The sequence below is a fragment of the Nycticebus coucang genome, chromosome 13 (assembly GCF_027406575.1).
Source record: "Nycticebus coucang isolate mNycCou1 chromosome 13, mNycCou1.pri, whole genome shotgun sequence".
NCBI lineage: Eukaryota > Metazoa > Chordata > Mammalia > Primates > Lorisidae > Nycticebus > Nycticebus coucang.
The window spans coordinates 2,496,840-2,520,925 of NC_069792.1; the positions used below are offsets into that span (position 1 = coordinate 2,496,840).

The following is a 24,086-nucleotide window of genomic DNA, read 5'->3' on the forward strand; positions in this document are numbered from 1 at the left end:
CTCCTTAATTTTTATTTTTATTGCACTTCCGTGACACATCAATAGCTTTTATCAGCAAAATTAATTACATTCAATAAATATTACAGTAATAAGCAGTTACAAACATGATGCTATTCAGAACGGATTTCACAGATATTCAAATTCAAGAGCTAATTTATTGTTCACTCATTCACTTAATCAGTATTGACTTAATGTCTATAAATGGGAGGAATTGTATTGGTCCTTTCTCTGGGAAAGTTCACAGGCTATTGATATTAGATTCAGTGAAGTAGAGAAAAAAAAAAAAAGTCCCATAATGAAAAAAAAATAATTAGTTTAGCTCAAAACTTAGGCAATGATTTCATGGTTGTTTTGTGCCAAATTCATAATATTAATCTCAAGGACGTAATGATGCTTGTTGTATTTAATTACAACTAACCTGTGTTATTTGTTGGCCATGTGTATGTCTTCCTTTAAAAAATGTGTGTTTGTGTCTGTGCCCACTCTTTAAATGGGGTTATTTGTTTTTTTCTCATTGAGATGTTTGAGTTCCTTGTTGATTCTGGATATTAGTCTTTTGTCAGATGCATACTTTGTAGACATTGTCTCCCATTCTGTAGGTTGTCTGTTTATTCTGTTGATGATTTCTTTTGTTATGTGGAAGATTTGTAGTTTAGGTCCCATTTATCTATTTTTGTTTTTGTTACATTTGCTTTTAAGGTCTAAGTCAGAAATTCTTTGTTTAGGCTGATGTCTAGAAGAGATTTTCCTTTTTTTTTTTAAGAACTTTTGTAGTTTCAGATCTTACATTTAAGTCCTAAAATCCATAATGAGTTAAATATTTTGTAAATCATGAAGGATATGGGTCCAGTTTCATTCTCAAGCATGTGGCGTGTGGCTATGGTGCTGGGTGCTTACATCAGCGGACTTGTATTTTGTGCACCTCAACCTTCCAGCCAATAGGCGTTGTTTATGGCTAAGATCTGGTTAGGTCAGAAGCAGATGGGTATATGCTTGATCTTTGTTTTCTAGGAAAAGCTTTTTGTTACTTCAAGCAATGGCCTGGTCTGTGGGTGTGCCATGGCCTGAACTCCCAAGTCAACCTCTGAGGGGGAAATAGAGCTGGGTGGGCTGAGCCACTAAGCCTTCCCTCCCATACTCCAGTGGCAGGCACAAGCAGCTGCTCTGGCCAGGGGGTGGTGGCTGGAGGGCCTTGTAAAATGTGCTGAGGTCTTTAGAGTTAGGGGTGGGAGGGTGGCTTCCTTATCTGCATAGCCACAACAGGCAAGACATCTGTTTCCATGTCACACTCGTACTAGTGCCTGGGATACTCAGGGGGAACAGGCACTGCTGTCTGTCTCCAGGCTGCGGTTTGAGTGCTCTGACGGACTCCTTCCCATGCAGAATCTCTTCCCTGTGCCCCAGACACATGACTCTGCAGCTGTCCTCCTCTGCATTGCAGGGGCACTGCTGCTCTGTACAGATGGAGGGAGAGGCTCCATATTTCCTGCAAGCCCTGTTTGGTGGACACATTGCCAGTGAGGCCAAAGCCACACTTAGTCCTAGAATGGTTGACTCTGGGAGCAGCTGCAGCTGCATCTGCAGTGGGAGAAGGCCAGGGAGGAGAAGCCCATTTCTTCACAGCAATTCTTGATTGCTGAGGCCACCTGGGCAGTGGGTGGAGCCACACACTTGCCTTGTAGAGTTGACACAACGTGCACGTCACCACTGGAAGCAGTGCAGTCACTCGCCACCTGGGGCTCAAGAAAGCACAGTGTCTGGTGGTTTTGTCTCAAGGGATGTCCCCTTGATGTGCCAACTCCCCTGGTCCCAGCTGTCCCTGTTTGGCTGCCACAATCCGAGTGGGTACCAAAAATGTCTACAGTGGTTCTAGCGATGTGGAGACACAAGGGCTGGGGCTCCCCGGGCAGGACACAGTCCCCCAGTGGGTGTACTCCCAGATATGATGACTGTCAAGGTAACTTGAGCCCCAGGAGGGCCACCAACCTTGTAAAACCTGGTAATCCAGTGTAATGTCCTTAGGAAGTCACACAAATTGCTTTCCACCATGGTGTTTGGGTTTTCAAGGGCAGAGGAGCTCTTGGATGGTTCTGATACTGGTCTTCCATGGGGGCAGGACCCAGAACACTCCCATGGACCCTTCAGGTGAAATACCAGGTTCCTCAGATCTCTCTTCAGGGTCTGCCAGCCTCTTGCCTTCTTCCTTTTCTCTGTGCCTGGCTTCTCCTGAACTCTCTGCCACACTCCACCTTCTCCCCCGTTATTCTTTTAGAATCATATATCTTCACCCGTTACTCGCTCCTTCACTCTGCGGAGACCTGGCATTCCATGTGTCTTGTCAGCCATCTTGAACCCTCACCTTTACAATATTTTTTGGTGACAAGAAAGTTTATGTTTGCCATGTTGTAATTGCAGATTCAGATATACGTTCTGAAGTGTGTTGTAATATTGCACACTACTGCAGTGTCAAGATTATTAGACTAGGAAATAAAGGCTATGGGAGCTATGGGTGGTCTTTTAATCTCTTCAAGTTCTATTTTCTTTATGTGCAAAATGAGTATATGAATATATACGGGTTTCACTGTGTCACAAAAGACAAACACTGTATGATTTCACTTATGTGAAGTATGTAGAGATGTCAAAATCACAGAGACAGAAAGCAGAATTGGGGTGGCCAGCAGGGAGGGGACACAAAGTTACTGTTAGATGGATGCAGAGTTTGACTTTTGCAAGTTGAAAAGACTTATGGAGGTGAGTGGTGGCTGTGGCTACACAACATTAAGAGCATATTTCATATGACAGAGCTGAAGGGGCATTTAAAAATGGTTAAGGTGATAAATATGTGTATTTTACCAGAAAAAGAAACAAAACAAAACAAAATAGAACAGAGGAAATGTCCCGAAAAAAACAAATAGCCTTGGAATAAAGCCTACCAATTTGTACTTAAGGATCTCAAATGACAAGAGACTCCCTAGCTTCTTCCCAGAGTGCACCCTGTTCTTAGTCTGAGCTGGTGAAAGATTAGGCACCCAGGGGTGAAGGTTAATGTCTGAACTGTAGGTGAGGACAATGCTCATGAGAACTGTGCTCTCAAAAATACAAGAATTCTAGCCAATGCATCCTCAGTAACCATGCTGTCTCAGAGTACACACTCACGTCATGGTCGCTCATTGAATAACGGGACTTTTAGGAATGTCTATTTTAGGGGAAATGAGGAGGGAGCAGGATCAATGAATGTATGAAGCAGAAAAGAAATAAATATGCAAAAAAGAGAAAAGAATTATGGTGCTATCACATCTCAGAAGCTATTCCCAACAGAATTTGAAGGAGAAGAAGGTGTTTATGCACATCAGCTACATAAGAGAAATACTGAAAGGACCGAGGAGTGATTAACGTCAGGCTGACTTTGTGAAGGATAATTATAGGAGTGATTTCGATAGAAAAATAGTTTGTTATAAGAAGAATATTGAAAGCCATGAAAGGGACGCATGTGTGAGGATGTGCCAAACATGAAAAGTGATGAGGGGGAAACGGGTCGTAATATTTAAGCATAACGTGGGCATGGCTCCTATGACGCTCTGATGCCCGTCACTCCTGTCCCATCCTTGTTCTGATGCACCACGTGGCCCTGCATGCCCGGACACAGAGAGACTGAACTGATTGACTTTGTTCCATCCTCACAAACTGACCAGGAGTTGCACAACCTGGGGAGCTGTCTGGCCCAAGGCTCCCTATCTGTTGCAGTTCTCATTTGCATTGCATTTATTCAATGATACATGTCTATCATGCATGTTAATTGTAACGTTTTCCACAGCCAGAGAAAGAACAGGATTCCAAGGAGTTTGGGTGTATATGGAAAATTGAAAAAAAAAATCAATAATGAATAACCTTTGACAAAGAATATTCCAGTAAGCTTTAGTCTCAAATGGAAAACTTCTAATTGAGACAATGATATAATATTTATATTTCTAAGGTGTAAATTTTAATAAAAATACATTAAAGACACACAATGTAGCTCTTCTAGCAGATGTTGGAGGTTTGGCTGGCAAAGCTGTACGTTCAGAATGAGCCAGAAATAGGCAGGAATCAGGAAATGAAGAACAGAGACCCTACCCAAGAGCTATTATGCAGATTAGACTATCCAGGAGGAGAAAGATACAGCGATAGCTACATAGGGATGAGACTGCAGTGCGTAAAGCTGACTGACCACTGTGAGAACAGAAAGAAAGAAAAGTACGGGGTGGCCACAGAGTTCGTGGGTAAGTTGCACACAAATTTTATGGCCACCCTGTAAAAGAGCCACTAAACATTCTGAGTTACCAGATACTGACTGTATTGGGACTTCTTTGCACAATTTACAACTTTTGCCAGGGAATCCCAGGAAAAAAGGGGTATAAATTAAGTTAAATTAAGTTATTCAGGACCAGGAATTGATAAGTTAAGAAAAGCTGAAGGTCAAAGTGACAAGAAATTCTAAGGTGGGGAAAAAAAAACAAAACATATAATTTGAATGGATGAGTGGGAAGCCCGGTCTAGGGAGAGATGCAGAGATATCCTGAGTAGATTTATGAACTCGGATAATTGGAAAGGATGAAAAAGAGCAGAAAGAACGCGTTAAATCAGGGGTGACCTACAGGAAAAAGTTAAAGAACAGAAATCTCAGAATTCAAGTCTGATGTTGGAAGTATCTTCGATAATGCCAGATCTCAAGTGAGCACAGCAGGGATTGCTGCAGCCAGGCAAAGATGGTTTAGTTTTTGGTTTTGTTTTTCAGGGACAGATCAAAGACTCTGAGCATTGTGCTGGTACTATGAGTGAAAGAAAGGGACACACATGGCTTTTCCTCCCAGGAGCTCACAGCTTAGTAAGAAAGCACAGTGTGTAACAAGTATACAAAAATATTTAATGTCAGAGAGAAGAAGTGCTGTAACGAAAGAACCAGGCAGTCTGGGTGCAGCAGACTGGTGGGACAGAGTCACTTATGTACATGGTGATAGGACACGTGGGCCTGGCGGCCTGAGTTAAATTCTTGTCATGTGAAGGGGGTTGTAATAGGTAGAAATAACACCACTAACATCTTTAACAGGTTTTTAGGTGTTCAGAAGCCCAGTGAACAGTTTTCAAAACACAACCTGAGATTTACAGGTACATGCTGCTTCGTCTTTATTCTGCAGGCAGAGAAAATGCAGGTCAGACAGTGTCACTGTGTTAAATGACTCACAATAACCTCAGGCGTAGTCAGGTGGGATAGAAGGCATTTTAGACCAAGGGGATACTGGGGAGATGGACTCAGGCACAGCAGGAGTCATCTGGTTCTTAGGGAACAATTTATTTTATTAGAGAGCAAATTATCTGGTTTCAAATCATGAATGATGGGTTTGTAAAATAAGTAACAAAAATGGTTTTAAAAAGCTCCTGATGTAACCAGACAGGGCTTTGTGCCTGAAAATGACAGAGAGGATGAGGCATTGGAGCGAGATATTACACACAGGCGGGAATGCGCCCGACCTGGCTGAGCGATTGAACTCACTGAGAAATACAGTGAAACGCTACCCGACTCGCCTGAGAGGCCTCTTCTTGCCTCTTCCTTTCCTCCAACACCACCCCCCACCCCGTTGATACCTGAGTCATATCACTGGCATCTTTTCAACACCATCCGAGTCCATGTTCTTGCCCACAGGTCACCCTGCTGGACAGAGGCAGCTCTCTGTCCACGTGGTGTATTTCAATAGCTTCCTCACATCTCTCACTTTTTTCCTTCTTCACTTCCAGAAGAGACATTTCTAAACTACAAATGCGCTCCTTTTATTCCAATGCTTACATATTCCCATCGGCTCTCACTGGCACTTGGGTTAGGTAGATGGGTTGTACCAGGATTGGTCAAGTGCTTCCTGATCACGCCTGGCGTGAGTGCAACTTCACCACCCGCCACAACTTCACCACCCGCCACAACTTCACCACCCGCCACAACTTCACCACCGCCTCTTCCGTGTGTGCACAGGCCACACGCCAGACAAGCCCTACAGCTCTCGGCACGCTGTGATTTACATACCTCTAAATGTTTATTTTTGGATGAGTTTATCTTCTGTGTAAAATTCATGCTTCCCTTTGTCTCCCTTAACTAAGGTAACTCACTGCTTCAGCCCGACACGCTGGAGTAATTTTGACTCTAGCCTCTCTCTCATGAACATGTTTAAAAAGCACATCTTGAAGCACACCCTTCCTAATGCTGTTAGCAATTTCTTCATGGTACCAGCGGGGGCATTGTAACTCACTTCAGGTCCCATCACCTCCTGTCCCATCAGTTCTGTAGTGCTGGCCTCACTGGGTTAATAGGGCCACTCAGGCCACACAGAGCAGGACATGGGGGTCCTGGAAGTGAAGCTCAGCCACAGCTCCCTGCAGACTTTTACCTCCCTGCGAGACATCCAAAGCCCACTTCCCTCTAAGCCCATCCCCTTCTCCAGGGTGATCCCTCACGGGTGTGGCAGTCCAGCCACTCCAAACCTATATATATCTAAATATTTTAGGCTCAATAGTGCTGACGGGCAGGACATTATTCTCTGCCTGTCTTCTCCAATTCACCCTCACGAATTTAACATCTTCCCCCATGACTGCATGTGGTGAAAATCAACAATGAATTGCAACATGCATTATTAACTATATTAATTAGAACACATGCATATTTATGTGTATACATGTTGGACTGAAAATTATTCATGAATTTTTATAGCAAGCAGTATATTGTTCACATACGGAAGATTAAGTGTGTATTTAAATGAATACACCTACTTTGAAATTCAGAAATGATTGAGAACAATTTTTATTGCCAAAGCAATGATCAAGAATGCTTAGAAAATTATAAAAAAAATATTTTATGAAGAGGTGAAAAAATCACCTTGAACTCAAAACTTTACATTATCTATTCAGTTATGTAACTATCTTTTAGCACATATATTTACACATTAAACTTAGATTCATAATTTTGTCTGAGTATTTTTAAGACTGCTTATAAACATTATTAAAGTTTAATATCACACAGTACTAAGTTGCCAGGTAATGGAGCGTATTGGTTTCATAAAGCATGATTATATAAGATAAGACAAAGAAGTCTATTATTGTTTATCTTGACTCAAAGGAATATTTTCTAAAACTGCAAATGAAAACAAAATTTCTTCCTAAGTGCTCAATGAAACCATAAGTCTATGTGAAGATTTTGCCCCCACACACTGAAATATTGCAGTCAAGGCTACATGTTAATGAATTATTCAAAAGAAACTTACCCATATATCTTCAACCTATGTAAAAATATTTGTATCCATTGATTATTCAGCAGAATACTTGCTAACTTGGTAAAGTATTTTAGTCTCATTTTTCTTTAGGGAAAATTTAGGCACAAGTGAATGGACTAATTTACCAATCCTCCCCTTTACTCAGTAGCAGAAGAGAACTATAATTCAGATAACGGTAATATTTATGGTATGCCTATGTTTAAGAGGTCATATGTAATCAGAGAAACTGTTAAGGCATTTTACTAATATTCTTTAAAGGGTTTCTATCAATTTGGCAGAGTTGACACAGAATGTAAAAAGTGGTATATCTTAACATAATAAGCCTAGGTTTCTAAAAGATTACTCCCTCAGAATTATTATCTAGGGACTATGAAACATACATGATTACATAGATTGCAAATTTGTTCCAAGTGTATTGACTTTAATCAGCTAAAAATATCTAGCTTCCATAATTCATTTAAAGAGTACAAATATGTTCAAGACATGTTTTAATCAGCTAAAAATATCTAGCTTCCATAATTTATTTAAAGCAGAGAGTACAAATATGTTCAAGACATGCTTTAATTGATGGTACGTGAAGCAATAGTTATGATAATCAGAGAGTGGAAAGAATTGCGTATTGGTAACCTCAAACTATTTCTCAGTTCCATGGATGATGGAGCTTCTGTCTGGATATTTTAAATGTCTTACTCTTTGTTACACATGAAAATAAAGTTAAAAATGTAATGTAAAGTTATGGTCTTTTTTTCATATTGTAAATATTTTTTTCTTATTGCAAATTCAGGAACCTTATTTCAAAGAGATGGGCAATAGTTATACTTCATAAATTCTTTTAATGTGTGCTTGTAGAGAAAACAAAAAAAAAAAGTGAGCATTTCTGTGTTTTCAGTAGAAAGTGTTGTGTCAAGGACATGAGAGGCAGTTTCTCTAAAAGTGTTAATAAATTGAGTGAACAGATCTTTGGATACCAGAAGCTTCTCTGTGCACTCAGCTCTGAGTCAGAAAGGCAGAGTGACAGAGGCCTGGGGGTGACTCTGAGCCCAACTCGCTCTGTGGGTCTGCCTTTGTTTGGGGAAGTGAAATTATATCTAATATCCACAAATACCTTATTACAAAACTCAGAAGAGCCAGGAAAGGTGCATATTTGGAGAAAACATAAAACTTTGTACAATTTACCCAGCATTTTGAATACTGAACTTTAGAAGTTTTCTGTTGCTTCATAATTGACTGGGATTGAAATACAGTTTGAGGGGCAGCACCTGTGGCTCAGTTGGTAAGGCGTCGGCCCCATATACTGAGGGTGGCGGGTTCAAACTCGGCCCCGGCCAAACTGCAACCAAAAAATAGCCGGGCGTGGTGGCAGGCGCCTGTAGTCCCAGCTACTTGGGAGGCTGAGGCAAGAGAATCTCTTAAGCCCAGGAGTTGGAGGTTGCTGTGAGCTATGTGATGCCACGGCACTCTACCGAGGGCCATAAAGTGAGACTCTGTCTCTACAAAAAAAAAAAAAAAGAAATACAGTTTGAGGCTTTTTGAAGTGCTCTAAACAGAGGGGTTATGTGTGAAGCGTGAGGTATTCGGCTCGCTTCCACTCATTTTGGAATTTTATCTATTCCTTTCCCTTAAGCTTATATCTAAACACTGAAAGAACTTGATACTATATATATGTATATATATATATATAGTGAATCATTCAAGCTGTAGAAAGCAGCTTTAAATTGCATAGCCCTTTTGTGAACAATTTAGCATTAAGTTCCTCTAACAAAAAATAAAATCAAAATGACCAAAGGAATATTTAAGCTTATCGTTGCATTTTTTAAAAGGGTGGTACTACTGTGATACATAGCACTCTTAAAAAGTAAGACCATGATCATTAGACCCGCAGAGCACATAAGTCTATGGCCCTAAGCTGTTTCTGAGAAGATAAATAAACTGAGGTTGAAGAAACATGACAATTGACCAAGTGCTGCAGCCCCTGGTGGTCAAGTGATTTTTTCCTTTTTTTTTTTTTTTGGAACAAGGACCAAATATATTTTTTATTATACCACAGTTTTTTTTTTTTTAATTGTTAGGGACTCATTGAGGGTACAATAAGCCAGGTTACACTGATTGCAATTGTTAGGCAAAGTCCCTCTTGCAATCATGTCTTGCCCCCATAAAGTGTGACACACACCAAGGCCCCACCCCCCTCCCTCCGTCCCTCTTTCTGCTTTTCCTCCCCTCATAACCTTAATTGTCATTAATTGTCCTCATATCAAAATTGAGTACATAGGATTCATGCTTCTCCATTCTTGTGATGCTTTACTAAGAATAATGTCTTCCACTTCCATCTAGGTTAATACAAAGGATGTAAAGTCTCCAACATGGAATACTATTCAAGTGATTTTTTCACAACATGTATAATACTGGTTTGCCCATGTTCATGATGTCTCTGTTGTAAGTCAGAAAATGTATTCACACATGTTAGGAAGAGCTGATGGTAGTCAAAATAACAAATAAACCATGCATAATTTGATAGAAATCTGGGAAAAGAATGCTTCTACAAATTTTTAGATTCTCCTGCGTTTACATAGGATGTGTTTTATAAGTTAAAGGTTCTCCATAGTTATCAGAGTCTAAGGATGGTTTCCACTAATTTGAAATTCTAAGTTAACTGGGTCTATCGTTAGTGTTCAACTTAATAATGAGATATTTATAAAGGCAAGTAACCAACTATGCATTTGGAGGCTGATATTCATATTGTTTGAAAAAAGAGCTTTACAACAGATACTTTTGTAAATTGCAAACGGATAAGCGACATGACGTTTGACCTGGTTTGTTCTGCCCTGTCTGCAGGCAGCACGCCTTCCAAGTCACTGCTGTGGACGGGGTCTGCAGCGGCGTCCTGCAGTGCCTCTGCGCTGAAGATTGTATGGACTGGCTGCAAGCAATAGCGACCAACATTTCAAACCTCACAAAGCACAATGTAAGTAGTGATCGGAAGAGTCCCCAGCCATAGAGGGTCTCAGCCCTTGAAAGATTACCCAACATATATGTAACTTTGAATCACCTGCATCGTGTTCTGGGAATGAACTTCACTTCCCTTAGGAAGGCGAGTGCGGAACATCTGTTGAAAGCAAATTACCCTGAGAATTCTACCACAGGGGGTCAGATCAATAACATTCTCACACAGAGGGTTCCACCTCCAAACATCCTAAGCAAGCACATAAACCCTAAATATATCTAAGTAAAAGTATTCTGGACTCATGCAGCACTGCATTTCAAGACAGCATTACTGGTTTACCTTTGGTGATCTTAAAGTTGCAGCTGAACGGCGGCGCTTGTGGCTCAAAGGAGTGGGGCGCCAGCCCCACATACTGGAGGTGGTGGGTTCAAATCCAGCCCTGGCCAAAAACTGTGAAAAAAAATTGCATCTGAAATGTGGGAAGGAGGGGGAGGCTAGATGTAGAGAGTGGGCTGGAGACTGAGGGCCTGTGCCCAGGGGGAGCAGTGGGAGGTGTCCCTGTGGGTCCAGCTGGAGACTGAGGGCCTGTGCCCAGGGGGAGCAGTGGGAGGTGTCCCTGTGGGTCCAGCTGGAGACTGAGGGCCTGTGCCCAGGGGGAGCAGTGGGAGGTGTCCCTGTGGGTCCAGCTGGAGACTGAGGGCCATGTGCCCAGGGGGAGCAGTGGGAGGTGTCCCTGTGGGTCCAGCTGGAGACTGAGGGCCTGTGCCCAGGGGGAGCAGTGGGAGAGTGTCCCTGTGGGTCCAGCTGGAGATGAGGGCAGTGTGCCCAGGGGGAGCAGTGGGAGGTGTCCCTGTGGGTCCAGCTGGAGACTGAGGGCCTGTGCCCAGGGAGAGCAGTGGGAGGGTGTCCCTGTGGGTCCAGCTGGAGACTGAGGGCCTGTGCCCAGGGAGAGCAGTGGGAGGTGTCCCTGTGGGTCCAGCTGGAGACTGAGGGCCTGTGCCCAGGGGGAGCAGTGGGAGGGTGTCCCTGTGGGTCCAGCTGAAGACTGAGGGCTGTGTGCCCATGGAGAGCAGTGGGAGGTGTCCCTGTGGGTCCAGCTGGAGACTGAGGGCCTGTGCCCAGGGGAGCAGTGGGAGGTGTCCCTGTGGGTCCAGCTGGAGACTGAGGGCCTGTGTCCAGGGGGAGCAGTGGGAGGGTGTCCGTGTGGGTCCAGTTGGAGACTGAGGGCCTGTGCCCAGGGAGAGCAGTGGGAGGGTGTCCCTGTGGGTCCAGCTGGAGACTGAGGGCCTGTGCCCAGGGAGAGCAGTGGGAGGTGTCCCTGTGGGTCCAGCTGGAGACTGAGGGCCTGTGCCCAGGGAGAGCAGTGGGAGGTGTCCCTGTGGGTCCAGCTGGAGACTGAGGGCCTGTGCCCAGGGAGAGCAGTGGGAGGTGTTCCTGTGGGTCCAGCTGGAGACTGAGGGCCTGTGCCCAGGGAGAGCAGTGGGAGGTGTCCCTGTGGGTCCAGCTGGAGACTGAGGGCCTGTGCCCAGGGGGAGCAGTGGGAGGGTGTCCCTATGGGTCCAGCTGGAGACTGAGGGCCTGTGCCCAGGGGGAGCAGTGGGAGAGTGTCCCTGTGGGTCCAGCTGGAGACTGAGGGCCTGTGCCCAGGGAGAGCAGTGGGAGGTGTCCCTGTGGGTCCAGCTGGAGACTGAGGGCCTGTGCCCAGGGGGAGCAGTGGGAGGGTGTCCCTGTGGATCCAGCTGGAGACTGAGGGCCTGTGCCCAGGGGGAGCAGTGGGAGAGTGTCCCTGTGGGTCCAGCTGGAGACTGAGGGCCTGTGCCCAGGGGAGCAGTGGGAGGTGTTCCTGTGGGTCCAGCTGGAGACTGAGGGCCTGTGCCCAGGGAGAGCAGTGGGAGGTGTCCCTGTGGGTCCAGCTGGAGACTGAGGGCCTGTGCCCAGGGGGAGCAGTGGGAGAGTGTCCCTGTGGGTCCAGCTGGAGATGAGGGCCGTGTGCCCAGGGGGAGCAGTGGGAGGTGTCCCTGTGGGTCCAGCTGGAGACTGAGGGCCTGTGTCCAGGGGGAGCAGTGGGAGGGTGTCCTTGTGGGTCCAGCTGGAGACTGAGGGCCATGTGCCCAGGGAGAGCAGTGGGAGGTGTCCCTGTGGGTCCAGCTGGAGACTGAGGGCCTGTGCCCAGGGGAGCAGTGGGAGGTGTTCCTGTGGGTCCAGCTGGAGACTGAGGGCCATGTGCCCAGGGGGAGCAGTGGGAGGTGTCCCTGTGGGTCCAGCTGGAGACTGAGGGCCTGTGCCCCGGGAGAGCAGTGGGAGGTGTCCCTGTGGGTCCAGCTGGAGACTGAGGGCCTGTGCCCAGGGGGAGCAGCGGGAGAGTGTCCCTGTGGGTCCAGCTGGAGATGAGGGCCGTGTGCCCAGGGGGAGCAGTGGGAGGTGTCCCTGTGGGTCCAGCTGGAGACTGAGGGCCTGTGTCCAGGGGGAGCAGTGGGAGGGTGTCCTTGTGGGTCCAGCTGGAGGCTGAGGGCCATGTGCCCAGGGAGAGCAGTGGGAGGGTGTCCCTGTGGGTCCAGCTGGAGACTGAGGGCCTGTGCCCAGGGAGAGCAGTGGGAGGGTGTCCCTGTGGGTCCAGCTGGAGACTGAGGGCCATGTGCCCAGGGGGAGCAGTGGGAGGTGTCCCTGTGGGTCCAGCTGGAGACTGAGGGCTTGCGCCCAGGGAGAGCAGTGGGAGGTGTCCCTGTGGGTCCAGCTGGAGACTGAGGGCTGTGTGCCGAGGGAGAGCAGTGGGAGGGTGTCCCTGTGGGTCCAGCTGTAGATTGAAGGCCTGTGCCCAGGGGGAGCAGTGGGAGGTGTACCTGTGGGTCCAGAGACCGAGGGCCGTGTGCCCAGGGGGAGCAGTGGGAGAGTGTCCCTGTGGGTCCAGCTGGAGACTGAGGGCCGTTTGCCAACGGGGAGCAGTGGGAGGGTGTCCCTGTGGGTCCAGCTGGAGACTGAAGGCCGTGTACCCAGGGGGAGCAGAGGGAGGGTATCCCTGTGGGTCCAGCAACTCCACAGTGCAGGCCCGCCCACGTTACTCTGCAAGGATTCTCCTCATTGTCCGTCTTTCCACAGTAGTTTTTTTTTGCCTCCCCATTCCTATGTGTATTTATGGTTGCTCTCTTTCCTTATAATTGTTCTTTAATAATTGAACCGTCCTTCCTCCTTGTTAGTTCTTGGAGTATCCTCTAACAGAATATGCAAAGTCACAAACCTCACTCCATTGAGTGCTGATGCAGGTGCATTAAGATCTGATTTATAAAGGAATACTTGATATTACCCAGGCCTTTGTCTTAATCCTCTCCTCTGACTGCAACTGTTTCTTGCCATGTTGAGGCATTAAACCAGTTCTAAGGGAAATTCGGAAGTCTAATGGCTGACCGAAGTTTGTAACTATCTCACCAACTCATGAACACACAAAACTGTTTTTTAAATAAATGATTCATGTATCTTTGAAATGTATTTTGCTTTGAAATCTAAGACACAATGGTGGCAAATAGACCTTTCTTAAGAATAGGACGCCCACCATCCACTAAGGACAATGATTTATTTCCAGTACCCGGCTTTTCTAACAATGCCATCATGAAGGGACGCTCTGGAGCAGAACTGAGTCAGGGCACATGTACATGTCCCAGTTTAGAAGGCAAGGCCAGGTGCATCCCAAGGCTGTGCTCTTTACCCCGGACATGTCTCTACAGTTCGTTCTCAACATCTCGCCTTGTAAATTTCCAGTCATTTGGTATGTGTGAAGTACATCCCTAGTGTGCATAAAGGCAGATGGATGTTTTGTGTGGTGCCTGAATGTACCAAGCCTTACCTGGAAGCATTGCCTGACGAGGGTGTGACCGATTATGTCTCATTAGACAGAAGTCATCCTCTCCCTCCCTAGCCCAGTGTTTACCCATCTCCTGGTACCACCACATCAGAGTTGAGGCTTCACTAGAGGGCAGTAGCTTTCAGATTGCTCCCTTCCCTTCCCCTGATTTACACAATTGTTTCTTGAGTTAAATGAGAGACAAAAATACCAAGACAGCATTCCCCCCCATTTCATTATGGAAATAATTACAGTGCCTCAAAAATGACCCGTGGTCCTATATTTATTAGAAAAACATTTTTAAGAAGTATAGAATGTTAAACTTCAAATCCAAAGTTTTTCTCCTCATCTAGATTCAAATTTGCATTGACCTAAAATCCTAGGGATACTCTCTTGCAAACGGTGTTTCTTCAAAAGGTGTTTAAGTTAGAAGGTTGTAGTCCAGCTGACAAACATTTGGAAAGTCAATGCTTTAAACAAAAACAAATAAAGTGAAAATGCGAATGTCTCTACTCCCTGTAAACCTGAGGAAGGATAAGCAGGTCTGTACTGCTTGTCCCTCATCCTCACAGTTAGGAAATCAGACAAGCCCATGATACTATGTCGTTTTACTGCTGGGAGGTCCCATAATAACATTGCTATTTATTTGTTTGTTTACCTCCCTGTTTTTGTTTTCTGATTGCATTTCCTTTTGTTCTTGTAATCAGTTTCTAATTAAAAATACAAGGTACTGGGGCAGCACCTGTGGCTCAAAGAGTAGGGCACTGGCCCCATATGATGGAGGTGGCAGGTTCAAACCCAGCCCTGGCCAAAAAAAAAAAAAAATACAATGTACTTTCCATGTAAACATAGACCAGGTAAAGTCTCCATCTTTTTGCAATGCTGCATAGTATTCCATGGCATACATATACCCTAATTTATTAATCCATGCATGGGTTGATGAGCACATATGGAGCATCTTGCAAGGGTACAAGTCAAATCTATCAAGTATTGAACACAAGTGTCTTAACACTATGATTAAGTAAACGAGGTGAAAACTGTTTATTAGTAGGATGTAAGCACTCCAATTTGTACAAATAATCAACACATTGAATCCCACAAAGGCATAAATGTATTCATGATCTATGTATATATGGCTTAAAAAAATAAAGGCTGAATAATATTGTAAAAAAAATACAACTCTGATATAAAGAGTACTGCATACATGTTGACAAGTTGACATGTTGACAAGTTGACATGTTGACAAGTTGACTAGCAATAAAAATGTGAACGTTGCACTGACTTCAGAGAAGGTCCAGCACTGCATTCATGATTCGTGGTTGATACTTTTTATTAGTATGAAGAAAAAAATTAGGCAGATTGAGAGTATGTAGGAAGGTTTTGTTTAGGATGATCAGCTGCTAGATCTCGTTCTTTTATTATTATTTTTTTAATCTACATAGATACTGAAAAAGATATCTTTAGAAAACATAGAACCTTTTCTTTTTTTTTTTTTTTTTGGCCAATATTCTGAGGCTGTATCGGTTTGTAGAAATCTGAGTTGAAGGTTTACCTGCTAGTAATACATACAAAAAATAAAATATTGAGAAAAATACATAGAGAAATTCCACTCAAGAGATCATCAGAATAAAAGTAAATTTGAAAATAGAAATGAAAAGGCATGCTCTCATTTGTGACAAGTATGGGTGGAACTGATGGGTATTATGTTAAGTAAAATAAGCCAGCACAGAAAGACAAATCTAATATGTCCTACATTCTCACTCATGTGTGAGAGCTAAAAAAAAAAAAAAAAAAAAAAATTGAACTAAAGGTGATGGAGAAGAGAGCAAAGGCTGCTGAGGGCTCAAGAAGGGCAGTGAGAAGGAGGAGAGGCCAGGGGGTAGTTGATTGGTGCAAAGATAGAGTTAAATAGAAGGAGCAAGTCCCAGTGTTGGGCAACACAGCAAGGTGACTGCGGTTAACAATAATCTATCACAGATTTCAAAATATCTAGTCAAACATCGGAAGAAAGTTACTAATTTTTATTTGCATGATCCTCTCATGTTAAATAATTAAAGACTTTAAAATACGCTAGTGTTCTAATGGGGTGAAATTTTGAGGAACCTTGCAAGTGGCAGAATGCATTTTGCATGCAGAAGGGAGGTGAGTCATCTTGGGCAGGCGGCAGTCTTGGGGGGCAGGTCAACTCGGCAGTGCGCCCATCACCTCCGTGTGGGCTGCAGGGAGGTCGGGAGACACACTCTTGCCTGGTCCAGACTTCAGATAAGACCACAGCTGGAGGTGACTCTTGCTTGCAGCCTGTGAGAAAGGCGCAGAGTGAAAACCCAGCTAGGCCACATCTGAATTCCTGATCCACAAAACTGTAAGATAATAGACACTTGGCTAAGTCACTGTGTTTTGAAGCATTGCATTACATAGCAATAGGGAATCTGTTTCCTGAAGCTGTTGTAGCGTGTTACCAGAAATTCATTTTCTAACTACTCCGTAAAGCCCGGCTTATCTGAAATTCAGATGTCTACAGAACAGAACGGCATGCATTTCCTGTACAGACGCTAGTAGAAAGACCTTGCTCTTCTGGTGTGGGGGCTGCTGGCGTCCCCAGTGGGCAGCTACTTTTCTCTACAGTAAGGCAGGGCAGCACCTGAGAAGTTGTAAGAATTTAGTTGAGTGGTGTCTATGCCTCTCTTACTGCAGTGATGAGTCATTTTTCTCCTTTCTCCCTTTTTCCTTCACTTTCTCAGCAATCTTTCCTTCAAACACCTGTTAATTGACAGACTCATTCATTCACGTCCTATTAAATTCTCACACTCGGGTGCCGCCTGCTCTGAACTGGACAGTGGCTGCCAGGCGGAGGGGGCAGTCCATGGGTGTCGTCACTTTGCACCTCACGAATCTCTACCTCTCATAATGAAATGTCTGAAAAACAAGTGTTTTTGAAATAAACAACCTTTATCTAACTCACTAAATGATTTTCTAAGAAGCAAGGGTAGAAAAATAGATTTGCCAGAGGGATGGAGTGAACATACCTAGCCGCAGCTCGAGACAGCTGGTGATGAAGACTGTATCATGGACAGTTTGGACTCTTTTAAGAGCGTATTGACTTGAGCTTTCCTAAAACCCTCTCCCTGGAAGGGATCAAGAGGGTTGTTCAGCACCATTTCTCACCCAGTTAATAAATGTCTACTGCAAAGTTTCTTCCAGACAGTTGGCTGCTGGAAATGTTCCAATGACAAGGAAGCCACAGCTTCACAATGCAGAAGTTGAATTTTGACAATTCAGCATTAAGAAATATTTCCTTACACTGAAGAAAGATCTGTCTCTTGTAGCTTGTAGTCATTTGTAGTAGGTCCGCCTTGAGAAAGACAGGCAATAATTTAGCTTCCTCTTTCATTTGGCAATTCCTCAACTATGTAGAGCCAAGTAGCATAGGCTGCAGTCTGTTTTTTTCTTATTTTAATTTTAATTTTTTGATATAAATATCACTGGCTCCTTTTTGCCCCTCTCTGGTATATCAGCTGAGACTTTCCCCATCCTGGTCACTGTGGCTATAGAAGCTCTTTAGAACAAATATGGTCATGATGATGCATTTAGGTGTTTATTACGGGCATTGCCATGAACTAAAGTAAAGATTCATTACATCTTCATGTGTTTTACATGAATTTTGTGTATCTATATTTACTCACGTATCAAGAGCACTCAATGCCATTGCATTTTATTATAACGATTACTCAAAGCTATATTTTCACAATAATTAAAACTGTATATCTTAGTGCCAATAGACAATTTAAAATTCAAGTATGTATTCATATTTAAGGTCACTCATTAAGTCAGAAAACCTGGTTCTTATACTTGTGATACAAAACAGAAAATATTGAAAGTGGTGCAAATCTCCCCATACTGAACAATTCAGGCAAAAATTCAGCTTCTCGGTTTCTTTACTTTTATAAAATTAAGATTTCACCACTCTTGCCTTTTTTACTAAGTTATGATGACATTCAAAAATTCTTCATAAACACTGGTCATCCTTTAAGCATTAATTGAGGGCTTGTATTTTTCCCCTATTTGAGAAGAACATCGAGGAGAAATCCATACATGATGTAGCATCTCTAATGAAATATGTGATTACCAAAAACACATTTTCTCTCTTAATCTGGTCCCTTAATGTGAATAGGGTTTTTCCCTCAGAAAAAAAAAAAGAGATATATATGACGTTGTGGGGAGGACCCTAATAGACACTGCTCCAGCCAGGTGATCAGAGTCACCATCAGCCGTGGTCGTCCCGGCGCCAGTGTGTTTCACTGAAATGACGGACCAAAAATTGGCACTTTTTGATCTTTACCCCTAAACCCATAACCCCAGTCTATCATGAGAAATACACTGGAAGAAAATCTCAGGTGATGATCATTCTGCAAAATACCTGACCATCTTTCCTTAAGACTCAAAATGTCTTCAAAACCAAGGAAAGTTTGAGAAACTGTTATAACCTCATGGAGCTTAAAGAGAAATGGTGACTAAATATACATCATTCCAGATGATACCTAGGAACAAAAAAAGCTTTCCTTTAGAAAAACCTAAGGAAATCTAAAAAAGTATGCACTTTCAGTTAACAACAGTATATTAATACTGATTTGTTAATTATAACAAAGATAGGATAGTTATTAAATGTAAAATGCCAAAAAAAGGGGGGGGGACTATCCACCTAGTACATGAGGGGTCTTTGTTCTCTACGCTAATTTTATGTAAATCTGTAACTTGTAAAATTTAAAAGCCTTTTTAAACTTAAGGATCTATAGGTATAATTAAGTTAAACCTAAGAATTAAATTATTTTTGAGATAACTGTCATCTCCGTGATTTATTCATTCAACGCTATTTCATTTTTTCTTTTTGAGACAGAGTCTCACTATGTCCCCCTAGGTAGAGTGCTGTGCAACCTCAAACTCTTGGGCTTAAGCGATTCTCTTGCCTCTGCCTCCCAAGTAGCTGGGACTGCAGGCACCTGCTACAATGCCTGGCTATTTTTTGTTGCAGTTGTCATTGTTGTTTAGCTGGCCTGGGCGGGTTTCGAAACCATCGGCCTCAGTGTATGTGGCTGGCACCGTAACCACAGTGCTACGAGTGCCGAGCCTCAACAGCTATTTTTAAAGACCTGCTGGGTCAATCTGTTAGGGACTATTGCTCTAAGATTACTTATAAATGGTTAGTCTTTTCCCCCATGGAGCAAGCTGTTGGTGAGGAAGCTGTTAACCAAAGAAACACATATGCAAATGTGAAATCACAACCCCCATTGATAACTGAGGAACACTGTGAGAGGGAGAGTCAGAGATATGTAGAGGGTTTTATAAAGTTTATATGTGAACAATGATTTATAAAGTTCATACATGAACAGTGAGTAAAGAAGGTGAATTGGTGGGGGGAAGACGTTTAATACAGATGTGATAGCTTGTCCACGGCATCTGTACAAGATGACGGTTGATACATTCAATCACAGCGATGGATATCATCAACTGTGGAGATTTTAACTTGTCTTGGGTTAAAGGACAGAACTTCAATTTGATATTCAGTATTCCTATGTTTTGGAGTTAAATGTCAACTCTCTTATGAAATAATGGTAGTCATAGGTAAGTTTTGCTTTATCTGATATCTTTGTTTTTGTTTTTGTTTTTTGTAGAGACAGAGTCTCACTGTACCGCCCTCGGGTAGAGTGCCGTGGCGTCACATGGCTCACAGCAACCTCTAACTCTTGGGCTTACACGATTCTCTTGCCTCAGGCTCCCGAGCAGCTGGGACTACAGGCGTCCGCCACAATGCCCGGTTATTTTTTGTTGCAGTTTGGCTGGGGCTGGGTTTGAACCTGCCACCCTTGGTATATGGGGCCGGCGCCCTACTCACTGAGCCATAGATATCTTTGTTTAATAAAATAATTTTTACCAATTACATTACTATGGAAACTTTTAGTGCTCCAGAAATATATATCTCAAAATACTTTAAGTCAGAAGTTGCCAGATAGGGCAGGTCCAGTGGCATCCCTAAAACAACTGAAAACTTTAAGATTATTAACGTGAGTTCAGTGAGTACTGGGGCTGAAGGGAAGTGATGATGTCATCTCCCTATCCCTCCCTCCCTGTCTCCCCCCACTCCCTGTCTCTCTGTCTCTCTCCCCTACTCACCCCCCCATCTATATGATTGAGCTGAAAAGTAATATAAACAGCAAGTATTTATTAAAAGTATTTGAATATACTAAACTTGAAAGTAGAAGGAACTATAACTTCAATACACTTTATCATTTGATCAAAGAAAGCTGAAGATTCTGCATTTTCAGAAGTACTTTTGTGTTGTGAAATATGCATGAAGTTTAATGTCATCAAACTTGAGAACACAGTGCTGGCTCCTCTATCCACCAGCTGGGTGTACTTGAACTTTAATTTTCTTCTTGCAAACAGGAACTAAGTAACTTTAAGTCACTGTGAGGGTTAAATAAAAGCAGCCGTTTAAATATTCTGCCCCTGAAATCATGCTGAAAGAATTGCCATTTTTCCTGCTTCCTGTTGCATTCCAAATCAGATGACTTCATGTGTAGTACGCCACCCATAAATGGCAGCTTTTCTCCATTTCTTTTATAAGAGTTTCCACACTTTTGTTCATGGAATAGTAGTTTGAGATGCTGAAGGACTGTTGTTTGGATTTACAAATCCAAACAGTTATCGTCTCTGTTGGCCTGACTAGGGGGGGATAAGAGGGTGTCCAGGTGGGTGTGCTAGGATGCGTCCCTACCCTAGAATGGCCTAGTCAGGCCTGCAGAGACAGCGGCTAACCCCATGAGGCATGCACTGTCCAGCAAAAGGGCCACGAGGAAGCCAGCTGACAAAATGCTTGTCCTTGCTCAACAGAGAAGATGACTGTTTGGATTTGTAAATGTGGCGGGCACTGACTGAGCTGCCAGCAGGGTGACTCGGGCAGCTCCCCCTGGTGCTGTGCCACGCCAACCCAGACACCAGCAGGGTGTCTGTGACAGCTCCCCCCGGTGCTGTGCCGGGCCGTACTGACCAAGCACCAGCAGGGTGACTCCGGCAGCTCCCCCCGGTGCTGTGCCGGGCCGTACTGACCAAGCACCAGCAGGGTGACTCCGGCAGCTCCCCCCGGTGCTGTGCCGGGCCGTACTGACCAAGCACCAGCAGGGTGACTCCGGCAGCTCCCCCCGGTGCTGTGCCGGGCCGTACTGACCAAGCACCAGCAGGGTGACTCTGGCAGCTCCCCTCGGTGCTGTGCCAGGCCTTACTGACCAAGCACCAGCAGGGTGACTCCGGCAGCTCCCCCTGGTGCTGTGCCGGGCCGTACTGACCAAGCACCAGCAGGGTGACTCCGGCAGCTCTCCTCCAGGTGCTTCTTTTCTGCTGCCCTGTCTTGCTGGGCTTCATGATACTCTTGCTTCTATGGTATTGAACATTGTCCCCCAGTATTTTGGACTATGAGCTTTGCCTTCTGGTCCATGTCCAGGTAAGCAGGACTAAGGAAAGCCTTTCCCTGTAAAGATGCACTGCAGGGTACTCATCAGGCAGAGCTTGGGAGGGTGGATGTACCTGCATTGTTCTAAGTAGAGAGATGAAGAGCCATTTGGAAATGATTCAAGAAGTTACTTGGAGTCTGTAGTGGCTCCACTGAGTGCACTTTCGTGCTAAGGATCCCTGAGTGGGAACAAAGGTGGCCCCGGACGTCACTGGAGAGTCCATCCTGGATTCTTGTGTGTAAACACTGTGTGTTTCCTCTATTTAGAGTGCTAGTGATCAGGCAGTGTTGAAGCTCTTTTCTTTACCTACGGCGATGACTGACACATAGAAAACCATATCCCTATTTCCTGAGCTCTGCAGTGAGTGGTACTCACACACTCTGCCCTGCAGCAGTTTTCTGCTTCTTCTCATTTTCCTTGTGGCAAGTTGTTATTATACATCTCGGAGACTTGGAATTGTTTGTTGTGATTTTTTCTTATTTTTTGTACCTACTATCAAATTATTCTTGAAGAAAAGAACCCAGTATCCTTAATATTCAACTGATGTCTAACAAATGGTCATTTCTGATATTCGATGGAGTCATGCAAAGAGTGATTCAGCAGTGATTCAGCAGATTTACAGACATTTGTAAATGGTTGCAACTTACTTTCACGTTTTTAATTTACAGTGGTGTGTGTGCATGCACTCATTTTAGAGATGATGACCAAAACAGTTAAAATCAAATAATTCTGGTACTAGAAAAAATAAAGCTTAAGAAAGCACAGTCAGGTATTACAGCTGATTTTCTGCAGGCGTTGATGTACTGTCAATGTGTATATTTTGAAAAACAAGCTGGTATGATTTTGATGATTTTGGATGTTGTTTATATGTAGATATGGGAAATAACCAAGGTCAAAGGGAATGGGAATAAAGGAATAAAAAAATGGGAGCTGAAATGTGAGCTCTTGAACCAAAAAATCGCTTTCTGATTTTTCCCTTTATGAGGTGAGGGCAGCGTTTTATCAGCAGTTCCAGATGGCTGTGCTGTCTCCACGCGGCTCACGCACGGGCCCCACTTGCTGTTGGTGCGTTTGCATCTACAGAATAAGGATCCCTTCAGGTCCTCAAACATCTGTTAAATAATATTGTCCACAAATTCCTAAGGAAGCTGGAGGAATGTTTCTTGCCTCCATTAGCGCAATTTTCTTGCCTAAATCTTCGAAGTTGTTCTTCATGAAAAAATGTGCAGCGCAAATCAGATCCTCCATCTCTGCCTGGAAAGCACACTTCATAGGCTTTGAGTCGCCTTGGACGTGAGATTTAAAAAATTAAAATATTAGTAGCAGTAGGATAAAATTTTAACATGTAAGATCTCTATTAAACTGTCAACCTTTAACTGAAAACAAAAATTTTTCCTTAAAGGGATTTAAATTAGAAAAAGAGCAATTTAAAAAGGAATACTCTACTTTCACTGTCGCTCTAAAGAGATAGTTGAAAGAGGATGTTACTCTACAGTTACTTTATAAATTACTCTTAAGCTAATGCTGCTAAAAGTTAATATACAAAAGTCAGGAATTAGAAAAATAGGAGCATTTAAAATAAGTGTGTGCTCAGTTTCTTAAATTTATCTTTAACAAAATCATTTCCAAATAAATCTTTATTAGAGGCAGTCATGCGATTATTCCAATTTAATGGATCTGCAATAGTTCAACTTTTTTTTTTTTGCAGTTTTTGGCTGGGGCTGGGTTTGAACCCTCCACCTCCGGCATATGGGGCCGGTGCCCTACTCCTTGGAGCCACAGGCACCACCCATAATTCAACTTTTTAAAGAGGTTTCCATCATTAACATTCAACAAAATGAGTTTCAAATGAAAAAGAAACATAATTATCATTGCTCCCAAGATTTAGCCAAAGTGAATTAAAATACTGTTTATACCGAGCAAATATTCAATTTTGAGAGCAAAATGTTCTGTAAATATTGAGTGATTTGTAAAATGGTAGCATTCTATCATTGTTATTATAGCTTTCTAAAAGGGTATAACTACCTGTACTTGAAATGTTTATCTTTCTGGAAAATTGTTTTCTAAAAATTAAAGCATGAAAACTGTGTAGAGTTGGTAAAAAAAAATGTTTTAAATTACGTGCCTCCATATTTTTAGTTTCATAATTTAGTAAGTGCAGAAGCATACAAAACTGAAGTATGCAGCGGTAATAATGGCATATGTGTGCCCACATTTTTGTGAAGGTGTATATTAGATATACACTTATTATAAACATGTGTCTTGTTTAAACATATTAAAATCTGCACATGTGGATGACATTATTCTGTGTTAATATTTAATCATGAGCATTTTCTCCTGACACTAATCTGCCACTTATAGTGAATAAATAACTGTTTTATTATTTGTATATATTATAATTGGTATATAGATTAATATCTACCATATAAATCATTTAAAATAAATTATTAAAACAGCAATGGCCTACTTTTTGGCATACTAGTCAGTGAAAACATTGAATATTTCTTCATATG

The 24,086-nt window shown here is 43.3% G+C and overlaps 1 protein-coding gene across 3 annotated transcripts in view; it reads left to right on the plus strand.

Annotated features, from left to right (window-relative positions):
- SNTG1 (syntrophin gamma 1) overlaps positions 1 to 24,086 on the plus strand; it is a 703,177-nt gene that overhangs the window by 487,336 nt on the left and 191,755 nt on the right. For all 3 annotated transcript variants that reach the window (XM_053558928.1, XM_053558930.1, XM_053558929.1), the window contains exon 11: positions 10,125 to 10,254. In XM_053558928.1, the coding sequence (XP_053414903.1) occupies positions 10,125 to 10,254 (130 nt within the window). The remainder of the gene's footprint in view (positions 1 to 10,124; positions 10,255 to 24,086) is intronic.